The sequence below is a fragment of the Jaculus jaculus genome, chromosome 5 (assembly GCF_020740685.1).
Source record: "Jaculus jaculus isolate mJacJac1 chromosome 5, mJacJac1.mat.Y.cur, whole genome shotgun sequence".
In the NCBI taxonomy this organism is placed as follows: domain Eukaryota; kingdom Metazoa; phylum Chordata; class Mammalia; order Rodentia; family Dipodidae; genus Jaculus; species Jaculus jaculus.
Window position 1 is genome coordinate 27,776,950 of NC_059106.1, and position 24,921 is coordinate 27,801,870.

A 24,921-nucleotide genomic window follows, 5' to 3' on the forward strand; every position below is an offset into this window, starting at 1 on the left:
CAGTAAATTGGAGCTCTTGCTCTGAGGACAGTGTGTCTGGATGAATCTTGCTTCTCTCTGAGCAACAATGTTCATCAGTGAAATTGGAATGAGGGTTTCTACTCCCTAGAGAGATGAGGATCAAAGGCAATCATGTTTTGGAGAAAGCAAGAGAGAAAGTTTCTTGCCAACCTCTTGATAGCATCTAGCTTCTTTCTAAAGCTCAGAAGGACATAGAAATAGGCAATTATTACCTAAGTTTAGAAATGGCATCCAATCACAAATTTATTCTAAGTACAATTCCACAGTGACATCCTTAATGGAATAGATGTTTAAACACTTGCTATACAAGTACTCCAACAATTTGGAGTGCCATTAATTGGCACATATGTGTTTTTATTTGTTTGTTTCAAGCCTTGGTCCTCGGGGATGCCAGCTGCAGCATGGAAGGAAGCAGAAAGACCAGGGTCTTTTAAGTTTCATTGAGTGCTAGGGCCCTAGGCTCATGTGTAGCAAGATAAACACATTTACACAGCTCTTTCTAGCCCTACACTCTTCTGGACACAGGACATACAGATACATAAGACCATTGGTTATTGTTAATGAGGCGATAAAGTTAGGAATGCTGCTATGGTGCTTTGAATGTAAAATATAACTCATAGCCTAATTAGTTCACGGCTGGTGGAGTCTTTGGGAGATGGGGTATTGCTAGAGGAGGGGCAGGTCTTGAGAATTATTAGTCCAGCCTATTGGGTGTTGAGAGCTTGCGTATTCAGGCTACTCCCTTCCTATTACTGGACACAATGTGCCACTCTGGCTGCCTGCTTTGCCATGCTTTCCTTGCCATGATGAAACTCCCCATCAAAAATGTAAGCTGAAGTCTGGAGCGATTGCTTAGTGGTTAAGGCCCTTTCCTGTGAAGACTTAAGACCCAGTTTCGATTCCCCAGTGCCCACATAATCCAGATGCATAAAGTGGTGCCTGTATCTGTAGTTCATTTGCAGTGGCTAGAGGCCCTGGCATGCCCACTTTTATTCTCACTATTTCCCTCTTTCTCTTCTTTCTCTCAAATAAATAAATAAACAAACATTTTTTTAAAATAATGTAAACTGAAATAACACTTTCACACATATGCTGCTTTGGGGGGTGGGGCTTGACCAGGACAATGAAAGGTAATTGTAACAACTGCCATCCAGGTTACAGGTAAAAATTTTATCAGGCTATTGCAAGAAATGATGGTGACAGGCAGTTAGAAATTTGCCTAACAGAAGAAAAAGGGCCATACTTTTTCTACAAAAAAAGTAAGATACCTGGAATAGCATGAAACATTTCCATAGTGCTTCATCTGTCTGCAATGGATGCATGCTTTCTACTTTTCAACAGCTCTGTAGCATAATTAGAAATTGCCCATTGTGTCCATTTCATGGTTGTAGTAACCTAATCATGTTCAGCAGCTGGTGAAGGACTGAGCTGTGCAATGGATCTTGGGGATTTCAATGAATAATTAACATATGGATTCTACAAAATGCACTTCCTAGACAGCCTCAAAACTATAACTCAGCAAATACACTTGCCGAAAGCTTTGGAAGGTGTTCAGACACAAACTGTCCCTCTCCCACATACTTTATCAAAAAGTGGAGTCAGTGTTTTAGATACAGAGTAAGGGTGAGGTGAGACAAGCCTGGTGCTGCTCAGTGACCAAGCATAACAGGCTTGGAAGCGCAATGACTATTGATTACTGAGCACAGATTATTTTGGGAACTGAAGTGGAGTTACAAATATTATCTCACTTCCTTCTCCCAACAAAGTTCTGAGAAAAAATGTATATAGTTTTACATTGAAGGAAAGAGAAAATGAGAATTTCAGAACTTGCTCAAGGGAAGCCCTCTGGCCCTGTAATTATCCATTTCACTATAACATTATGCATTAGTTAGATACTATGTAAGCATATTCTGTTCTCTTAACAGTATTTTAAGTTATTTTCATTATACAACTAATCAAATTTCATTGTAGAAAATTTGAGGAAAGGAAAAAATCTGAAGGAAGTTCTAAAGCCAGAGAATGTTAGCGTGATGTCACAGTTATTACATTCTTAGATTTATGGAGACGTTTTTCTTATAAATAGAATATGTGTGTGTGTGTGTGTGTGCATGTCTGATGTCTGTCTATATCTGTGGGTATATGTATATTTAAATTATGTATTTACATTTATTGCCTGAATATAGGCTTTTCCCTGTATGTGTGAATATATATATATATATATATATATATATATATATATATATATATATATGTATGTGTATATATATGTATGTGTATGTGTGTGTGTATATATATATATATATATATATATATATATATAGTTCTTTTTGAGGTAGGGTCTTGCTCTAGACCAGGCTGACCTATAATTCAGTATGTAGTCTCAGGGTTGCCTTGAACTCATGGCAATCCTCCTACCTCATAAATGCTGGAATTAAAGGCATGTGCCACCACACCTGGCTTAAAATCTATTTTAAAATTAAAATACATACATTAAGGTTGATGTGAAGATGATTTAGCAGTGAAAGACACTTTCTTGAAAAGCCTACAAGCCCAGATTCAATTTCCCAGTACTCATGTGAATAGAGCCAGATGTCCAAAGTGGCACATACATCTGGAGTTTGGAGTGATGACAGGCCATAGAAAACCCACACATCCTCTCATTCTCTCTCTCTCTTTCTCCTTACAAATAAATATAATAGCTTAAATTATGTAAACTCCCAAACAATGTAAACATAAGAACACAGAAGTTCTTACTCAGGCAGAACTCTGCTTGTTTACAGTGCACATGTGGAGTTTGTGTTTGGTAGTTTGTCCAGACATGGCTGAAGAAGATTTACTTACAGTTATGTTTTGCTACTTTGACGGTGTGGTCCTGGAGGCGAGGAACTGAGACCTGAGTTGATAGATTTTATATGCATAGCTGGGCACTTCATTTGAATGTGTGCTTGCTCATAGGCAGTTGGAAAATGTGAAGGTTTATATTTGTGTTTTACCCTTGTAATTTCATTTGACCCAAAATATGTATAGAATGGAAAACAAAGCTGTGTGTAGTTTCAATTGTCACCTTTAGTTGACAGTTTTCTAATAGGTAATTGCAATGTTGATTTAGGTATGTATATTTTTACTTGGAAATCTTAACATTTTCAAGTTATGAATATGAGTGGCTTATGATACTCTAAAAAGGATACAGAATGGTACAGAGGAGAGTAAAAATAACATTAAACAAAATGCATGAAGGTCACTTGCCTTATTACTAGTTACTAAAGACCAATTTTGTGTTTTAAACAGTTGCACCTTGGAGTGGCAACTATGGTAATAATGACATCAGCTCAGACTCATTTTGTCACTGTGCAGTTAGGTATGCCACAAAACATACGACACTTAGAGAGCTGCACATGTGTATCCAAATGACATGGTCTTTCACACAATACATGTTGAGAATGAGGTGGTATCCTCATGTTCTGACGGAAGTACATTGACCTACTGAAGTCAGAAGGTCATCTATTTGATGAATGTATTTGGTTTCAACCTGTTTAAGCTAGAGAAATAAATTGGTCTCTAAGTTCCCAAATGATAAGGCACCGTTACCATTGTGACTTAATGTAGAATGTGTTACATATAAAAAAACTAGTGAGTGTCTGTCTTGTAAATTATTGCTTAACTATGTGACCTTTAGGATTTGGTATATTTTTTAAATTTTTTATTTATGTATTGGAGAGTGACAGACACAGAGAGAAAGACAGATAGAGGGAGAGAGAGAGAATGGGGCGTGCCAGGGCTTCCAGCCTCTGCAAACGAACTCCAGACGTGTGTGCCCCCTTGTGCATCTGGCTAACGTGGGACCTGGGGAACCGAGCCTCGAACCGGGGTCCTTAGGCTTCACAGGCAAGCGCTTAACCGCTAAGCCATCTCTCCAGCCCAGATTTGGTATTTTTGAAGTCAACTAAAAGCAAGTGCACTGCATTAAGGATCCAGTGTTCTTTGAGATTTTCCCTCACTTTCACTACATAAAGCAAACAGTATGTGCAGAAACAGGAAACCTAGGCTCTTCCTGCATTTGTATCACACAGTAAGTGCCAGCAGGCCAGCACTACTTATACCTGCAAAACACGGAGCTGGTCATAGGCAGTTTTATATCCCATCTTCTTTTACAATATCAAGGATACATGTGGGATTTCCCCTGAGAAGACTATAGATACTTGGAAATAGATGGCATGAACCTGAAAATAGACAAATTGAGTTGAAAAGACAGGATATTTGAATCCCTGAAGCTTCTTCTTTTTAATGGGCCTTGGAGAAAGGTAGGTCCCAGTTACTGGAAAAGTGAAGCCTGTGTATCTGCACTTCACACAGGACAAACTTACTCCAGCAGCTACTGTCCCACCTCATAGAAAGCGGCACCTTCTCCCCATGGGAGAGAAGGCTGATGCCTTGGAATAGCATTTAAAAGCAAGCTGCAGATTTTTGACAGTGTACCCTGACCAGACCATTTTTATTTATATATTTTTACATTTCATTTATCATTTACATTTATTTATTTGAGACAGAGAGAGAGAGAAAGAGAGAGAGAGAGAGAGAGAATAAAAATAGGCATGCCAGGACCTCCAGCCACTGCAAACAAATTCCAGATGCATGTGCCACCAAGTGCATCTGGCTTATGTGAGACCTGGAGAATTGAACCTGGTTCCTTAGGTTTTGCAGGCATATGCCTTAATCACTAAGTCATCTCTCCAGCCCCCTGTTTTTTTCTTTTTTTTTTTAGAATTCGGCATCACAAGTCTATAAAGTACACAATTAACCTTCACAATAGCCCATGAAGTGATGACTATTCTTTTCAGAGGAAGCAATGCAGATCCTCACTGTACTAGTCATGTTTTAAGTTGCCTTACCAAACAAGTAGAAGATGGGAGAGGTAAAGGCTCAGATGTTGATGAAGGGCTGAGTGATAGGTGAGGATTAAAAAGCTTCCTCAGGAATGCACACATGGTCTATTTTCAACATGTTTGTAAGTGATTGACAATTCAGCAATTCAGTTCAATATATATACACTCTGTATGAATTCCCATGCTGCAAGTACCTCACAAAGTCCTATACATTTAAAAATATGTCTGTATCAGCTTACTAGAGCTCCTAGAATGTATTTGTGGTTCTACTAGTGAAGCATATTCTCTCAGAGTCCTAGAAATCAGAAGCCCGAAACAATGGTGCAGGCAAGGGGAATACTCCCTGTGGAAACTTCAAGGGCAAGCCTCTTTTGCCTCTTTGCCTAAGTCATTTTACTATTTGTAACCTTTTGTCTATATTTGGCCCTAAAATGGACCCCTTTGCTCCTCATTTTTTTTCCTTTACTCTCATTGCTGTCCAGTCTCTCCAAATGCATTTTCATCTAGAAACATAAGAAAGGGAGTGTATGTTGGAGACACACTGAAATTTGAATTCAAATGTTTGCACATTCTTGTCATGTGGCCCTGGACAAGTCATGTAACTTTGTGGATTAATGTGAAAATTTTAACTTACATATACATATATATTTGTACATATATTACATATACATATATATTTAATTAATGTGAAAATTTTAACTTACATATACATATATATTTGTACATATATTACATATACATATATATTTGTACATATATATTTGTACATCATTGTTTATGTGGCTGATCACCATGTAACCATTCAAATCATAAAGGACAAAACAGCAGCAACTTTTTTCTAAGAGCAAAGTCTTTACCCTTATACATTACCAAAGGATATCAGTTTCCATAGGAATCTAGAGGGTCGCTTTCTGAGGGGAAGTTTCAAAGATAGATAAAGCAGAATTAGAAGTGTGAAGATTTCTCACAAGGTTTCCTTTAGAACAGGACATTTAAACTCAATCTGATCAGTTTACATTTCCACCTTTTAAATGTTAATCGGACACCATGCCATATGTTAAAATATGTTTATTTTCTCAGCTGCACTCTATTTTTCTACTGTTCATTAAAACTGCATTTTATGTGCCAACTTCCTGGTGCAGAACAACTAACAAAACACATTCACTTCCTACCTCAGCAGAGAGTCAATGCCTATTTCTCGTATGTGGGCCTGTAGGGCAATTGTTAGATATCACAAGGGAATTTGGCAGGGAACATGTTGGCAAATATCTACAGCAAAACTTGCTTTCCATTCTCAAACCATTCCAAACCCATTTTTAGACTACCTCTCAGCCTGGCCACCATGATGCTCTGGTTGCTCTCGCTCTGGCAGCAAGCAGCCTATGTTTTCAGTAAGACTCATCAAAGCATTCAGAATGGAGAAGAGAGAAAAGATGCAGTTGAGATCTCTGAAAATATTCCTAGACATAACTGTGCAGTGTGATTGAAGGTAATAAATGATCATGTTAGCTATTGATGGAAAAGAAATGGAATGAGTCCACATGGTAAGGCCTAATTGGTAGTCTTGCTCCCCAGATTAAAACAATGCCAGTGATTTACCATTGGGCTGCACACTGGTCTGCTAATAGATATGGAGGGCATGAGAAGGAGGTTCTCAGTGAAGGAACATTTATTTCTCCCCACTCTTCTTACGATGCTGTCAATTATTGACAGCTGTATTGAGCTGCAAAGTAAGTAGAAAGTGCTTGTTTGTTTCCTATACATTTGTAATATGGTTCTGTACTGGCATCTTCTTCCTGGTTTCTACCCAACATACTCCACTTTCAACACACACACACACACACACACACACACACACACACACACACCCCTCACAAAGAAAGTATAGTGCCCATTGCCCTGCCAAAGGCTTCAACAAGAATAACCTGGGAGCTAAAGCAAACAAATTCTACTGTTTTCATGCATATGTATGTGCATGTTTGTGTGTATGCAGGGGCACATGTACCTGGGTAGGCTAAAGCACAACCTCAGATACCATCTTTAGGAAAGTCATCCATCTTTTCTTTTTATTTGAAACAGGGTCTCTTTTTGGACTGGAGCCCACCAGTTAAGCTAGAATGGCTGGCCAGCAAGTCCCTGGTATCCTTCTGTCTCTAGACACACAGTGTGGTGATTACAAATATATACCACCATACTGAAGAGGGACTTTTCTTAAAAGTTGTCATGTAGGTTAACGTGGTAGTAAAATCAGAGAGAGTGATGTTCACAGAATAGATTAAGGAAGCCAAGATTCTTTTCTTCACTGTCCTATTCCCACCCCAGAAGCAAGTTCCATGCCTTCATGGGTATTAGGCTTAGCTTAACCGGGGGAGGGGCTTAGAAGTACAAGCTTGTGGCAGAAGCACACTGATAGGTGGCATAAGTCCTATAGTTACTAGTGATCTAAGAAGCTAGAATGGCACTCATATTCTTGATTATGTTACATTACTCCAGCTTGTATTGCTTGAATTCCAGAAGGGCAGTTTGCTTTTGTGCATCTGGCTTTAGCTGGGTACTGGGGAATCAAACTTGTGCCCTTAGGCTTTGCAAGCAAATGCCTTAACCACTGAGCCATCTTTCCAGAGACATTTTGCTTTTGCACATGGAGTGATTTCCAAGGAGCATCACTAAGCTGGAGCACAGCCACAGAACAGTTTAAGGGAAGCAACTACTTTTAAGTTTTTCCTTCCCTCTGTTAAAAGCACTAATGCTGCTGGCCAGTGTGTGGTGGCCACACAGGACTTTCAAGTGGTGACACCTCTGTTTTAAAGTGGTCTCTCTAGGTTAGCAAGAGATGGCATAATTTCTTGCTAGATTGGGCCATTAAATAAAACTACTAAGTCATAAAGCTGTAGCCCTACCCTGAAATTAGAGCATTGTCACCTTTGAATTGCCAAGAGTTTTAACAGCCACTTACAGAAATTTCTTTCATATACTTGCTTAGCAGCCAGCAGACTTCAACCTATGTGAAAGAAAATCAGAGGTCTCCATATTTCTAATGCAGTTCTCATATTTTTGTCCCATGCATCTCTCATATTTGCTCTCTTTCCCAACTCTCTGACTTCTCACATTCCCTGTTAACCTTTCATTTATTAATAAATTTGAGCATTTATTAGTTCACTTCTCACATTTTGTGTGCTCAGTTTTTTGTAGATCATTTCTTCACTCAATTATTCAGAAATTAATTCATGCAAACAAACCGTGAATATTGAGAAGTTAGGCACAAAGGGTACTAAGTGAATAGATCTATCCTCATCTTTGAAGAATTCACATTTGAGAGGACACACGTGCTGTAATAGATATATTATATCCAGTTTGGAAAAGAAAGCAGGAGTCAGTGGATGGTATAAAAAAAATCAAAAAGGGGAAAGGATCAAATGAAAATGCACAAGAAGGCTGATAGTCATGGTAACATGAGACGTCCCTGAATGCCTGTCCTCCAAGCTGAGATATTCAGCAAAAGAAAATGACATTTACTTAGCAACTACCAGCATGAGATAGCATGCTCTGCATTTCATGTTGGCGATGGTGTTTGATTTTCTCAGCACCCATGTGTAGAAGATATGTGTTGTTCACATTTTGTAGAGGAAGACACTGCAACCTCAAGAGAATAAGCAGCTTGCCCAGAGTTGAAGCTTCCATAGCCACTGACAGGTTGTGAGTCCTAAACCTGGATTCCTATGATCATGGAATATGGAGTCCCTAAAGTGAGGAAAAACACTGTCCAAACAGAATCCTACTCCAGCCTGCAGTGCTCCATCTATTGGTTACTTTCATAGTTACTATTATGGAGGGTAGGCAGGGAGAACAGGGTGGTCTTGAATCCTTCCTTCCTCAGGAGGCAGGCCAGCTGCATTATGTCTGTTAACTGCGAGTCTCAATGCATGAGAATCTCCTCCTGTACAAGAAATAAAGTCAGCATGTCTTAGAGCACTGTCCTCCAGGCCATTCCATTTAATTGAGATTTATCCTGGGCATGTTTGATAGCTATAAAGTCCTGGCCAAGTTGCTTAACTTCTGTGAGGCTCAATTTTCTCATGTGTATCAATAAACGTGATCAGTCATTCTTCCTTCAATGGATGGATGTACAGATTAAATAAAATTAAGTGAGCAAATGGATAAGATGCTCCCAGTTCAACATCTGTCACTCTCTAAGTGCTCTTCAAATAGCAATATCAATGCCCATTATGACAAGTATATGGATATCTAGGTAGTAAAGGAATTCAGAAATGGGATTATTCTAGAAAGAAGACTTCAAGGTACATTCTGGGCTTGTATTTAACTGTGGGGGTGTAGTTGTTCATGAGCAAGACAAAAAAAAAAAAAAGCAAAGAGAAAGCATGCTGTTATTGGGCTCAGAAGAAACTTACACATAGAGATACAGTGAGCAGTTATCTTCCTGAAGGCCCACCACCTTTTTGTAGGAGCTCCTGGCTCAATCAGATAGTCCTCAACAGTTATATAGTTTGATACCACTTAGCTGATCAAACATTTTTTTTCCTGTTCATAAGAGAAATAAGTAGTATCCAAAAATGACTCTCACAAAGCTTGCTTGCTCTTTTGCCCTGAGCCCTGGATTCTAGGTATGTGATGAATCAGTCAGCGTAGATATCACAAAGAATGACAGGGCCCAGCTTTCTTGACAGCTTGCTCTCTCATGTTCGGTTAAGGGTAGCAGTGGTCTTCACTAGGAGCTTTATCCTTTCACTCCTTCTCTAACTTTCTGTTGCTATGGCAATGCTCCTGAGCCTGAATATATTCGAAATAAAATTATTTACCTGAAAATTTAAGGACACTTTTGGCTGCTCCTGAACATGGCACACAGCACCACCTGGATCATATGAAAGAGAGGTCACCATGTTGCAAGAGGGGAGTTTAGGAAACCCATATTTGCTTTGTAACTCCTTCCTCTCGGGGGGGGGGGGAGTCAATCCAGTCCTGTGGGAGTGAAAACTTGCTCCTGTGGGGAAAAACACTACACATTCTTCAAGCCTAATCAACTCTCATAAGCCAGCCACCTCATGAAGAATTCCCCATCTTTCAATACTGGCATCGTGGGGAACACGGCATCTCTATCACACAGACCCTTGGGGGACAAACCACTTACAAATCTGAGCATGCATAATTGATAGGAGCCCCAGTCACCCATGAATTTTTACTGTGGATAAGAGTGAATTTCAACTGTCAACTTGACTGTGTTTGGAGTCACCATGGAAACAAATCTGGGCATGTATGTGAAGGTGTTTCTACTTTAGACTAATTGTGGTGAGAAGACTTAACTTTGGGAAGACTATTCCATGGGCCAGATTCCTCAAGTCCAATAAAAGGAGAAACTGAGAGCTAAGCACCAGCATTCATCTCTCTCTGCTTCCTGTTATGGTTGCAATGTGACCAGCCATTTCTTGCTACAATGTGTTCTCCACCACAGTGGACTGTATCCCAAGGAACTGCAAAGCAAAATGAATATTTCCTCCTTTGGGCTGCTTCTTTTCAGGTATTTTGTCACAACAACAAGAAAATTAACTTTTACTACATGTAAGTGATTGTGTGTTATGTCTTTTTCTGAATGGATCCCGGTTGGTGAATATGAATGATGCTACCTTTCATGGTGTGAATGTGAAACATCCTCAACAGATTAATGAATCGGTTCTCTTCCTCTCTTCCTCTCTCTCTCTTTCTCTCTCTCTCTCTTTCTTTTCTTCCTGAATACTGATATAATGAAGATACATACCTCATGTACCCATAGCTGAGCCTTCCTCACAAAAATGGACTTTCTTTAATTTTCTTCATTAGCCAAGCACTGTTCTTCTATGAAGAGACTTTGAGCAACACATTTTCCATAGCTCCTTGTTGAATTCGTGTTGTTAAGAAACATCTACTGAAATCAAATTAGTTGTTAGGAGTGGACTTGGATTGCATCCCAAACTTGATATTTCCTAATTTTGTCAACTTGTTTGACTTAGGGGATTTACTCAGCCTCCATATTGTTCAGTGTCTTCTTCTATCATTCTTTTTAATAAAGTCTACTTATAAGTGTATGTGTGAAGATTATATGTTGTAATCATCAATCCAGACTATAAGGAAAAAAATGCCTAGCATTGTATACCCAATATGTCGTATCTATTCTCTCTATATTTTCATTCAAACAATGTAGTGGTTTGATTCAGTTTTCCCCCATAAATTTAGGTGTTCTGGATGTTAGGTTCCCCAGCTAATGGCAATTGGAAATTGAAGCCTCTTGGAGGTGGTATTTCAGAGACAGGCTTATGGGTGTTATAGTCAGTTTCCCCAAGCCAGTGTCTGGCACACTCTCCTGTTGCTGTGGTCCACTTTATGTTGGCCAGGGTTGATGTCCACCCCTGCTCATGCCATCACTTTCCTCTGCCATCATGAAGCTTCCCCTCGAGCCTATAAGCCAATCTGAGCCCAACTACAACAAGCAGCAATCAGCGTTCACTCTTTAGATGTAATTTCAATGTCCTGTTTGTTACTTTCATTCTAAAATTCCTAACCCCTTATTTTCATTTTTTAATGGTGTGTGTGTGTGTGTGTGTGTGTGTGTGTGTGTTTTCCTTTTTTAATGATATTTCAAGTTAGGGTCTCACTCTAGCCCAGGCTGATCTGGAATTCACTATGTAGTCTCAGGCTAGCCTTGAATTCATGGTAATCCTTCTACCTCAGACTCTTGAGTACTGAGATTAAAGGTGTGCACCCCCATGGTCAGCAGCGAAAGAGAGAAAGAGAGAGAGAGAGAGAATGGGTGCACCAGTGCCTCCGGGCACTGCACAAGAACTCCAGATGTATGTGCCACTTTGTATATCTGGCTTTTGGGGGGTTCTGGGGAATTTAACTTGGGTCATTAGGCTTTAGAGGCAAATGCCTTAATTGCTGAGCCATCTCTCCAGCCTTTTGTTAAAGTTTTAGCTAGTTTTTCATGAGTGCAACAAATATTTGAGAAAAATAAAGCAGCAAGAAGGAGAATATCCATTTTGGCTCACAGTTTTAGAAACCCAAGTACATTATGGTATAAACATAGTAGATTAGGGCAGCTCAACTCATGGTAGCCATAAGCAAATAGGAAGATAGGAAAGCTGTATTTCTCCTTCCTCCTTTTTATTACAACTGGGCCACCAGGCTAAGGGGTAGAGCCAGTCACATCCTCAGCAGGTCTGTCCATCTTTAGTAATCCTCTGGTTGCTTCTTAGTCTTCATAGTGGTCTCTATGACATAGATCTTTTTGAAGAGAATGGGCCAGTTTTATGTAAAATTTTACAGTACTAGGACCATCTGGCAGCAAAACTTTTGTAGGGAAGGGTATATGGAAATTTGGATTGGCTCATCCCTCCTGTGTGTATTCATTGTTCATTACTCAAGTGCAATTCAGAGCACACTCATTTTTTTTTTTTTTTTTGCATCGGGACTTTCATTTTGTTGCTTGACAACATATAATGGAAATTAGCCTAGATTAGTTTAAACATTATAGGCATTATTTACTGTGGCTACATTGTGCCTCACCATTTTACTCAACTATACTTTATTCAGTAACACAACTTATAGATATGCATTTAATTTTTCCAACACATGGCTCTTTGTGACCTGTCTACATGGCAGAATTCCAAGATCATATCTAAACATTATTCTTTGTATATATCACACCCCTGCTGATCTCAGGAGCTGTCACTAAAATCAACAACAATCCTAGTTATCTTGGACTGCTCTGTTCAAAGTGAATCCCCGCTGTGTGCAGTGTTAAGCCAAGGTTTTAGAGAGAGTCTTGTCAGTTTGCACCATGTGTAGATTAACAGATGGACTAAGTGGAGAGGTTTTTTGTGTTAAGAGTGTGAACGGGACCTGGTGGAGTTAAAAAAGGCTGTCCACCAGGGATTGTATCAAGTCCTGTGAATGCCATTTACATTGTGACAAGCTGCAGAGCACAGATGTCAGCTGGAAGATGAATAATGACTTCATTCAACCCTTGGAGTTTTCTGATTGTTGCCCCCAGACCCAGAGCATCACCTTGGAGTGAGTAGAGCAAGTAAACAGTCTGACACTTACAACATCTGGCCTCTGTTCTGACCATAGAAAGGCAAATGTAGATATCACGCTTGACAACAATTCTCAAGAGGAAGAAAACCCTTTACCTTGTCCCAGTCTCAGAAACTTCCAAGAGTCCAACACTCACCTATTCATATGTCTCTATTTATTCCGAAATTGAGTCCCAGGTCCTGAGTTATAAGGCCAGAGATTTATCTCCTATAATCCACATGATAGAGTTTGAGTAAGATTTCAGTTCCTGCTTATGTTTGGAGAAAGCAGAGATCATTAAAGGTTTAGGGACATAGCTGCCATCATTTAGCTAATAAAAGTGACACATCTTGGAATTGAAATCAGATATTTCTGATTCCCTAACTTTATCTTTGAAATGAATCAAAATGGGGTCTGCCACAAAGATCTTCCTAAAGATCCCATAAAGATTTCTCACAGTGGAGCTGGGGAGAGAGCTCAGAGGTTTAAGGCACCAAGTCTACACTACTTCAGTCTTCCCCAACATCTATGTGAATTGGCACATACATCTGTGATCCTCAACATGCCTACCACAATGGGAGGGGGAACCGGAAGGATCTAAAACTAACACACCTACAACAGGTGTGTCTTTGCATGTGCCATAGCATAGATGTGCAGAGAAAGAGAGAGAGAGAGAAAAAGCAAAATTTAAAAACAAAATCTTCTTAGAGCAAGCAAAGCCCTTCCTGGTGCCTCACACATCTTGTGAGTAAGCTTTCTGGCTTCCTCCTCTCTCCTGCATGCCAGGAAGGCTAACACGAGGAGCACAGGGTAGAAGCAGCTGTTTTTGACCCCACTCCTCCAGCGCATCCCCATATTTTCTGTGATACCTACACATGACAATTGGAAAGCAGCACAAAATGCTCTTCTCTCTCCTTCCAGCTGTAAACTTTTGAGCTCAGGGTGCACACTGTTAATTCAACCTGTATCCTTTGTGCCTTGTTTGAATCTCTGTCATCACTCTGTACACCCTAAATGGTCAAGATTGTTTTCCTTACATAGCTATGGAGCAATCTTCAAATATGATTTATTGTACATGGAATTCCCCTTAAAAAATAAAACCTGAAAACACATTCTCCAGATGTCTTGATCATTCCACCTCTTTTTCTTTTTTTTTTAATTAGTTTTGTATTCAGTGAATACAGTCAAGTTGGTATCAGTGTTAGCCTCCTCCCTGTCCTCTCCTCTCCACAAGGACCCTCCTAGTTGGGCTATATGGGTCGTGCATTGGGGGGGAGGGCTAGCCATCAATTATGGGTAGGAGGCAATGTCCTGCATATCATGACCCAATGTGTGAATCTGACATTCTTTCCACCCTCTCTTCCACAAATTTCCCTGAGCCATGTTGGGCTCATTTTAGGTCTGCTCTAGTGATGAGGTCTTGGAGGCCTCTGTGTCTCTGGATATCTGGTTTGGTAGGAGTTGAGTGTTCTCTGTGTCTATCTCCCCCAGCCTTGTGCTGGTACCAGGCTCACCAAGAAAACAGCACTCTTGCTTGTTTGCCCAATTATTCTTAGTTTCAGCTGGACCCTGTTTGAGGTATGATAAGGCTCTGCATGTTTCTGAAAAAGAGAAGCAGATTCTCTGACAGAGAGTAAAGTTAGCACAATTTAAATTGGATAACAATTATTTTTTTTAGAGAGAATTTAATAGGTGTAGGCCATCTTTTAGCCCATGATTGGTGGAAGCTTGATAATGGAGAGCGGGCTCATTTTTGGATATGATTCTGACTTGTTTTCCAGCTCTAGCTATGGGTTCCATTCCACTGAGCAGATCAGTTAGTCAAATCAACAGCAGTTGGTTTCTCACCATGGCTGTGCACCATTATTGCACTTGTGTGAGCAGCACGTCAGGTTGTTTGCTACTAAGTACGTTAAACAATGAGCTGCTTGGACAGACACTGGTCATTTTCTCCCAGTCGCTGATATACCACCTTCTGGCACTAGACATGCTAACTGTCTGGGGACTGACTCTCTCAGCTTCCAGCCATATCACTCCTTGTTATGTGCCAACAGCATATGGTGTCTTCAGCAGTAAGGTCTTACCACTAGCTTTTGGTGGGTCAAGTACTCTAACAGAAATCTGTCATCTTTTGGGAAACTTTGTAGGTCTCTCTGATCAAAAGCTCATGTGGATGACAGCCACCTGCTAGTACTGGGAGTTACAGGGCAGCACCCAAGAAGAGAGGGAAGAAAGAGATAAGTATGATAAAAAGAGATAGAAGAGGAGGAGGGAAAGAGAGAGAGAGTGAGAGAAAGAGAGAGGAGAAGAAGAAGAAGAAGAAGAAGGAGGAGGAGGAGGAGGAGGAGGAGGAGGAGGAGGAGGAGGAGGAGAAGGAGGAGGAGAAGGAGAAGGAGAAGGAGAAGGAGAAGGAGAAGGAGAAGGAGAAGGAGAAGGAGAAGGAGAAGGAGAAGGAGAAGGAGAAGGAGAAGGAGAAGGAGAAGGAGACGGAGACGGAGACGGAGACGGAGACGGAGACGGAGACGGAGACGGAGACGGAGACGGAGAAGGAGAAGGAGAAGGAGAAGGAGAAGGAGAAGGAGAAGGGGAAGAAGAAGATTAATGTCAATTTCATCCTTCCATCTCCAGGGCCTTGTGATTCAAGTGTTCCCTCTAAGGGCCTGGTGAAGGTTCAACCATTTGGTCTGTCTTTTAGGATATGTGATTTTATTTCACCATTGCCATTTGGGTAGAGTATTGTGTCCCACACCTCCTCCCTGGCCCTCTCCTCCCTCCCCACCCACCCTATTGTCTGGTTCTTGACATGCTTGTATGCCACCTGTTTTACTTTTTATTTAAGAGAGATAGACAGACTGAGATTGAGTGTCCCAGACCCTCTTGTTACTGCACACCAACTCCATAGACTTGAAAGTGGTTTTACCTGGGTGATGGGAAGTTGAATTCTGGCCAGCAGGTTTTGCCAGAAAGCTCCTTTAACAGCTGAGCGATCTCCCCAGCCCAAATACCATCTATTTTAGAGGAAAAGGAAAAGAAAAATAACTCTCCCAAAAGGTGCATAAAAAGTAAAGACTAGAAAGAAGAGCGGGGATCAATCACAGTCAAGGATATTGTCTGCAAGTCATAAATGCGGCTGTGGCTGGCACAGGTGGAGCGGCAAGACAGATGAGCGGCAGCCCAGCCCAGTGCGGTGATGCGCGCTGCTAATTGCCTGGAGCGTGGTGGCCCTGAACCGGTAATGCGCTCCGCAAACAAGCAGGCCATTTCTAAAAGCAGCCTTGACCGCAGTGGGTTCTGCCAGGCAGAAATGGATACTTTAGGCACATCTGGTACTCCTGGGAGGAGTAACATCTCCTGAGGGAATTCTCTGTGTTTTCAAGGAAATTGTTTATACCCTGTCCCCTTTCCGATTTTTAGGTTGAGGAGAAGGTGGAATTGACCCCTCAGCATGGGTTCCTAGAAGCGTTTCTAATAATGAAATGACTCTCAAGTCCTCCTGACCTGCGGCCACAAAGTGCTCCTGGCTGATGCACACTGATGTGTGTTGTAGTCAGGCGCTGAGCCAGAAATCAGGAGTATGCCCTGGCCAGAGGCAGCTCTCTGCTCAGACAAGTTTTCATTCACAGCTCACAATGGGGCACAGCAGATTCTTCCCAGTGTCCAGATCAGGAGACTGACACATTGGGAGCTGACTGGTCTGGTCCACTGCCAGGAAAATAGTGGGTGACAGACACTGGAGTTTGGCACCCAAGTCTCTCAACAATGTTAGGTGGTCTGAGTTGATGCTAGTTTAGATTCATTGCTTAGGACTGAAATGGGAGGACAAGGTGCCAACATTTGAAAAACCATATAACTATCAATGCATAGCGACAGAAGGTAATGGAAGATCATACATGAGCAGTCAGCAAACGAATGGTAGAGAAAGTTCCTCAAGGATTATTTAAACTGTCCTTACCCTTGTCATAAAAATTCACTTTGTCAACACAGATAACTGCACCAGAGTGATCCAGAGACCTTTCTATAGATCCATTTTATTACAATAGGAATATAAGTGGATTGGCACAGTGTTCAAAGGAATGTAAGTAACTCCCCACAGTGATTTCCATTCAATTAAAATGGGTATTGGCCATCTGTACAATGTTCTCCCTTCCACATATCATGGTAGAAAAACTGCATGGGATTTTTTTTCTGGTTTTATAAAGAGATACATATGCAGTGTAAAGTCTTATTAATCAGTAATTTTGTCTTTTTTACTGAACTTTTGTTTGTTCTTCCTTCGAAATGGTGATCCCCATGGCAACAGACAGAACAGCATGCAGCATCTGTAATTGCTCTTATTAATAATGATAATCACAAGAGTATCACTAATCAGACATAATGGGAGAAACCATGTGAAAGAAAATTAAATTGTATCTGTGTGTCTAAACAGTTGGCAGTTTCTAAAGCGAGAGCCAGAGGAGTCAGGCAGGCCACCTAGACATGTAGAAGGAAGTGATTTCCTGGAGTAAGGAAAGAGAAGATTGTCCCACAGGGATTTGGTTAGAGGATGTCTCAGAACATGGTGTGATGACTGATCTGCACTTGTGTCATCTCCTCCTTCCCCTCACTGTGACTCTGTGTTTCTGTTGTTATTGTATGCAGATGTGCTCTTTGATCTTATAACATGAAACTGTTGCTTCTTCTTTGGGGCCATCACCTATCACATACATGTGCGGAATACGTGTGAACACAGATACATCTCAGTGACATCATGTGTTTCCTCAGATAAACCATGCCTATAGCTCTAGCTGTTTTCTTTTAGAGATAAATCATAGCCACTACTTTAAGTAAATTTTCTCATCATTATGTGGGTAGTAGAAATGCCTTGAATTATTTCTTTAGTTTATGAACCTTAGTTGCCCCATTTGTAAAACAGAGAGGTGGAAGAGGTAAGAAACCACATGATTTCTATATGTAGTTCCTTTTCAGTTCTGAGAATCTATGTGTAGAAATGATTCAATTATGTGGACCATATTCTCAGATGGCAAAAGCTTTACACGTCTTCTTTTTCCTCCACTGCTTTTCTGTAAGGATGTTCTGAATTCAGTTTCATTCCAATTGCAGTCAATGTTTTACCCCCAGGTGGCATAATAGAGTATCCAACATACTCCATGTGGTGCCTTGCAATTTTCCAGCCTTAGTTGCTGCTCCATACCCATAGCCCTGTAGCCTGCCCATGCTGTATGCATCACTGCCATGGGTTTCTGCCATTGTGATTTAACAGACTAAGTAACACAAAGCTTCAGAAAAGTGAATAGGTTTACTCAAGTTTGCTATTGGCAGAAATAAATTTCAAGTGTGACTCTCTGTGCCTCTAAAACCCAAATTCTGCTCTTCTGCCCATGTCTTCAATTTTTGCCCATATTTGTCCTGATTTAGAAAATAATTCTTTCCATTTATTAATTATCAAATTCTGAAATATTTTTAGCTAAAAAGACAATATGGAGAATAGGTAATTAAACAGTACAATTAAGCTCATTGCATAAAGAGGGTATTGATATGCTTTCAACCTTGTCAGTGATGTTTTATTTTAAATATGCTTGCTATCTATATGTCTTATTTTCAACATATTACTTTTATTTCTTTAGGAAATTATCCATGCTAATGCTTCTCTTATAAGAAAGTAATTATGGGGCTGGAGAGATGGCTTAGTGGTTAAGTGCTTGCCTGTGAAGCCTAAGGACCCCAGTTCGAGGCTCGGTTCCCCAGGTCCCATGTTAGCCAGATGCACAAGGGGGTGCATGCGTCTGGAGTTCGTTTGCAGAGGCTGGAAGCCCTGGCGCGCCCATTCTCTCTCTCTCTCCTTCTATCTGTCTTTCTCTCTGTGTCTGTCACTCTCAAATAAATAAATAAATAAATTTTTAAAAAAAGAAAGTAATTATGTTTCACCAACATCCAGATATAGCTAAAGGCATAAATTCTGGTATCAGAATATCTCCATTCAAATCTTGCTAGGTTACCATGTAATTTTAAGTCAACTTAATCAATTTTGTCATTCACATTCTTCTCATTTTAACATGGTAATATTAGCTATAATACAATTTATGCACAATCACATTTTTTCTGTGTATCTACTTTCAAGGATTCAACCAAATTTGCATCAAAAGTACATGAGAAAAAATTAATGGTATCTGTGTTGACTATGTAGAGTCTTTTCCTTATTATCATACCCTAAACAATGTAGTATAGCAACTACTTACATACTATTCACGTAGGTAGTATAAATTATGCTCTTCTTTTGACTTTCCCTGTAACTTCCCTTACTTTGGATTGCTTTCTGGGCAGAGGACAAAATCTGGATGTCAGTGCAGCACAACAGCACAGATCTGATCCCTGTGCGGGGCGCTGACCCCAAGAAGCCCTATGTCAGGACCTTGGACTATGGTGGCAGTATGGGGCAGCTGGAAGCCCTGATCGATGGCTCAGAGTACTGTGAACAAGAAGTAGCTTATCATTGCAGAAGATCTCGTCTACACAACACACTTGGTAAGTCTCACTCACCTGGTCCTTCTTTATGGGTCTCTCAGATCCAGAATACCAGAGGTAGGGGTGTTTGACAACAGGCTGGTACAAAGCAGTTGCTCATTATGTGATAAGAGAGATGTGATTAGGCATGAATCTTAGCTTTGATATCCAAGATATGACTCTGGTGAATTGAACAGTCTGTCACAAAATATATTGCCATTTCAACCATTGTGAAAAGACACTAAGACTCTCAGCACTCCATGCAAGAGTGATAAGAGTGATAAATTATGTCTGAAGTAGAGGACAATGACACAATAACTAGCAAAGAGGCCAGGAAGGCAGGCAGGAACTATGCTGCATAGTCATAGCATTTATGGTTCCTGAAAAATTGATGAAGGTTTCATGGAAATGACTCTGAAAAGCAGGCTAACACTTTGCAATCTTCTCTGATGTTAGGTTTTTTGTTGTTTTTTTTTTTTTTTTTAAATAAGTCTTGATTTAGTTATTGGCATGTGTATTATTTCCTTTTCTCATTCCTGTGACCAAGTAAATACCTAAAAAATCAGCACAAAGGAGGAGGAAATACATTTCTCTCATGGTTTGAGGGTATTCTGTTCATCATACTGGGGAAGGCATAGTGATAGGAGCAGCTTTGAGATGGTGGAACAGAAGAGGAGATACTATGATATAACCTGGGAGATCAGGAAACAGAGAGGAGAGGGGTATGGCCAGCCTCAGCTATCTTTCTCTTTCTCATTTTATTCAGCCAAGTACCTTAGCCTGTGGGATGATGCCACTAAAATCTCCTCTAAATTAATCCTCTCTGGATTGCTTTCACAGAAACAGCCAAAGGCATGTGTCACTGACTCCCTGCTTCTTGATACAATCTGTTTGACAATAAAAATGAGGTATCCCAGCCTAGAGACAACTAAATACATAATATGTTTGCCTTGTGAGCATGCACATCTGAGTTCAATTCCCAAACCGATGATAAAAAATAACATTCAGGGTTGGAGAGATGGCTTAACAGTTAAGGCGTTTACTGCAAGCCAAAGGACCCAGTTTAGATTTCCCAGGACCCATGTAAGCCAGATGTACAAGGTGGCACATGTGTCTGGAGTTTGTTTGCAGTACCTGGAGGCCCTGGCATGCCCATTCTCTTTCTCCCTTCCTCTCTTTATCTCCCTTCCACCCTTCCTCCTCTCTCCCTCCCTACTTCTCTCTAATAAATAAATAAAACAAAATATTTTTTAAGTTGAATTTGTTATCTCAGTGCTGGGTAGGCAGTGATAGGCTGGCCCCTGAGGCTTACTGGCCAACTCATGTAGACTAACTGAAAAGAGTTTTGGGGAAATGAGACAATAGTGTCTAATTTACATGCACTCATGTGCACCTATACACACGTACTTCACAACACATTTTCAAAGCGGAAACAAAAAAAAAAAAAAAAAAAAGGAAAAGAACTTCAAGAGCTGCTTACCAAATCCCAAAAGGCGTTTTGTAAAATGCAAGGACGATTTGACAACATTTAGTCACACTCTGTGAGCCAGCCCTTTCTGTTGATGGCAGAACGCTGTGTGCTGTATGACAATGAAAGGACACCAAAGTGCCATGTATGTAAAAGGGGTGGCACGGCGTCTTTTCTCAAGAAGTTTAGAAGTAACTAGATAGAAGTTAGGGATTTTGAAAGGCTGAGGAAGAGTAGACAGAGAAATGTCAACAAAGGGGAAGTGGGAGACATTTAACTAAATACAATGTACCGCCTGGCTGATCTAGAATCTTCAGGGGAAGACATTGTTCCACATAAGTGAATTTTCCTGATAACTGTCATTTATCCCTTTAAGCACCAAAAATCTTTGCAGAGATTTTTAACTATTTGAAATGGAAATCTTTTTTTCAAATGGATTACATGCTTCCTTGCTTTCTTAAACAGAGAATTGTGAACATAAAATGTAAACTTTTCTTGATGACTCAGGATTGTCACTGTGAAATCAATTACAGAACTCCCCTAGGACCCAGCCGTACTTTCAGGGATGATTAGATCAGAGCTCCCTGTATGGGTCTCTTTCTTCAATATTCATTCACACTGCCCTGGAAGAGTCTGTGTTTGTGTATACTCAGGTCTCTCTCCCCCAGCAGTTAAGCCTGCAAGAGCTGCCCTCAGCACTTTTCTCAGGATGTCTGCCTTTTGAAGCCATCTTATTTATTTGTTCATTGCTATGTTTGTAGTTTTCCAAGGATCGAGTGTCTATAAATAAATACAGGTGCAATCCTTCTCACTTTGGGACTTTGTTTAGAATATGCATCTTATACTGTCACTTTGGTTATGCAAATAGCTTTTTACACATGCATTCTTCTTCTAAACTCAATTTGCTTAAGTTCTCTGGGCATATTTGAATGAGAAGGAAATGAATTTAGTAGATGGAATATTGGTGGTGAGGGATTAATTATATGCTTACCAATCATGTGATATTATACAGCTCTAGACTTTTGCTTCACCAGTGGAAAAATTTCATGGGGATACTGAATTTATATGTCTGAAAGGAAAATGTAGTCTGAAGTCCTAGCATGATGCCTGGTCCATGTTGGGTATCTAGCAGACATTAGAATGTCTGCTCACAGCATCTATCCCAACAGGGTACAGGGAACATATAAAATTTGTGCCAAAAAAATGGAAAATAAGTACAAAGGGTGACTGGATTTCATCTTTGTTGCAAAAAATAAATATTTAAAATTATACAAAATAGAACTTATTGGAAAAATTCATAAACTTAGATAATCTTCAGCTGTGTGGAGTTGACCAATGTAACAATCTAATGTCAATCTTTCCAAGATGGTTTGAAATAAACACACACACACACACACACACACATCATAATAGGAGCATATTCTCCACATATTGAAAATTTTTATTAATCTTCTTTTCCCCATTGATTCAGAATTAACAGAGGCATATGAAAGGAAACCATGGGTTTGAAGTTTATATATACTGTCTTCTGGGAAGTTGGCTTGGAAAATGCAACAGGATCCCACTTGCCCCTCTGATTCCATCTCCAGACTAGTCACTTTATATGAATTAACAACCATAGCCCCAGAGAGAGGTGACTCAACTGTCATACTCACAGCAGGATAAAAACTTCCTGGACCCATATAGGTTATCTCACTTGGGAAATGCTACCTGCGCAGCTACATGGGTCTAAGAGCCAGTCTTCAGGGCAAGTGTGACCAGTGATGGTCACTTTGCACTAAGACCCTTTCTCATGGTAAAGGCCAAGGCCAGAGGTAAAAGCAGAACAGGCATCTGTATCATTCACCCTCCTACCAGTCTGAAATCTCTTGCTCTCCTACAAGTGTAAAAGTGCTGGTTAAGTTTCTCTTTTGTCAGCTAAAAGTAGTATAGATTCAGGGATTAGAAACTCAGACCCAATATGTTGTTTTATACCCTTTTTATAAATATGAAAAAAAAAAACCTTTGGAATTTATACCACATTTTAATTAACAATTAGTCTCTGTATGTAGATTACTCCAATTAACAGTGATCCTCCCTGGACCTGCAGTCTGTCTCCATTTTCTTTCACTAGTATAAATAAGGCTCCAAGAACTTTTTTGCATGTAGATATCTGTGAACATTACTGATTCTGTCATCGGGATAAATTATTTGAGGTACCATTGTCAAAGAATAAAGGGTACATCTTTTCAAGGACTTTTGCCACATTGTTTTCTACAGTGTATTTTTGTATTCATTCTATACTCCCAAAAGCAGAATGGAACTGAATGCCTACTTCTAGCAATAAATAGATATTATCATTTTACTTAAATGCTGATGTTCTTATAAATTAAAAAAAAAGTAAAGGACTATCAAAAAATGTAAATAATATTTTGGTGGAGTATATATATGTGTGTGTGTGTGTGTGTGTGTGTGTGTGTGTGTGTGTGTGTGTGTTTCTCCTCTATTAGCTAGTATTAATAGAAGATCTGAAATACTGTAACTTGTGGCTTCCTCTGAATTTAAATCAATAAGAAGTGGATGTGGAGGATGCTTTCTTGCTGCAGTTTCTTGCCCATACTAGATATAAGAGATGATGGGGAGAGTAAATAAAGAAGGTAAGTGTCATGGTTTGAATGTAAAATATTCCCATAGGCTCATTATTTGAACACTTAGTCCCAAGCTGGTGGTGAGATGCTATTTGGGAAGGTTGTGAAACAGTTTGGAAGTAGTATATTGCCAGAGGAAGTGGGTCACTGGGGATGGTATTTGATGTTTCATAGCTTGGCCTCACGTTCATCTTCTGCTACCTGACTATTGGTGAAATGCATTATGCTGGCTTCATGCCCCTGCTGTGATACCTTCTCAGCTATGATGGAATATGCCCTCAGAGCTATATACCAGGACTGGAGAGATTGCTTAGTGGCTAAGGCACCTGTGAAGCCTAAGGACCCAGGTTTGATTTTCCATTTCCCATGTAAATCAGATGCACAAGTGGCTCATGCATCTGGAGTTCATTTACAATGGTTAGAGTCCCTGGTGTGCCATTCTTTCTCTCTCTCTCTCTCTGGTTTGCAATATATATATCTTTCTCTCAATTAAATAAAAAAAGTAAATAAACCAAAAAGCCATAAACCAGAATAAGTCCTTTCCTATCTTAAATGCTTTTTATTAGATACTTTACAACATCAACAAGAAACCAGCTGATACTGTCAATATGAGAGAAATAGGAAGAAATTTCCAATGACCACCAATGACAGAGTTTTCTTCTATATGAGACTATGTGTGAGGTGTTGCACAAGTATTTTATGTAATCCAGTCATAGAACTGCACAGTAGAGTATACTGTTCCTGCCTTATATTGCAAAAAAAAAAAAAAAAAAAAAAAAAAACCACGAGAGGATGATCCTGCTTGGTTACCATCACAAAACTGTACAGAGGCCAGCATAGTCCATTTGCCCAGTTGACCTGAAGTCAAAGTATGATGCTGTTTCATAGACACCATGAAAAGCTCCATGGAGTCAACAGTTATAAAGAAATGTGCTAGACCCGAGCGTGGTGGCACACGCCTTTAATCCCAGCACTCAGGAGGCAGAGGTAGGAGAATCGCCGTGAGTTCAAGGCCACCCTGAGACTACAGAGTTAATTACAGGTCAGCCTGGACCAGAGTGAGACCCTACCTCAAAAAACAAAACAAAACAAAAAAAGAAAGAAAGAAAGAAAGAAAGAAAGAAAGAAAGAAAGAAAGAAAGAAATGTGCTAGTAAGAGCATGTGTTTATATGAATTACCTTATTTTATAGGGAAATAAAAAGGGAGAGAAAAGAGAACCCAGGGTTGTCTACAAAGACCATCGCACAATCAGTGTGCCCTGAACTGGTAAATTTCTGAGCATTGCCTATGGTTTTGCATTGACCTTGCCCTGCTCAGATGTGACAGTTTCTGAAACTCAACACACCATAACCTGAG

General features: G+C 40.1%; 1 protein-coding gene across 2 annotated transcripts in view; it reads left to right on the top strand.

Annotated features, from left to right (window-relative positions):
• The window catches only part of Cntnap5 (contactin associated protein family member 5), a 768,721-nt gene that overhangs the window by 510,747 nt on the left and 233,053 nt on the right, over nt 1-24,921 (top strand). The window contains exon 13 of one of the 2 annotated variants that reach the window (XM_045150560.1): nt 19,290-19,490. The exons of the other annotated variant lie outside the window; for it this stretch is intronic. Coding sequence (XP_045006495.1) covers nt 19,290-19,490 — 201 coding nt within the window. The remainder of the gene's footprint in view (nt 1-19,289; nt 19,491-24,921) is intronic. 2 annotated transcript variants of the gene reach the window in all.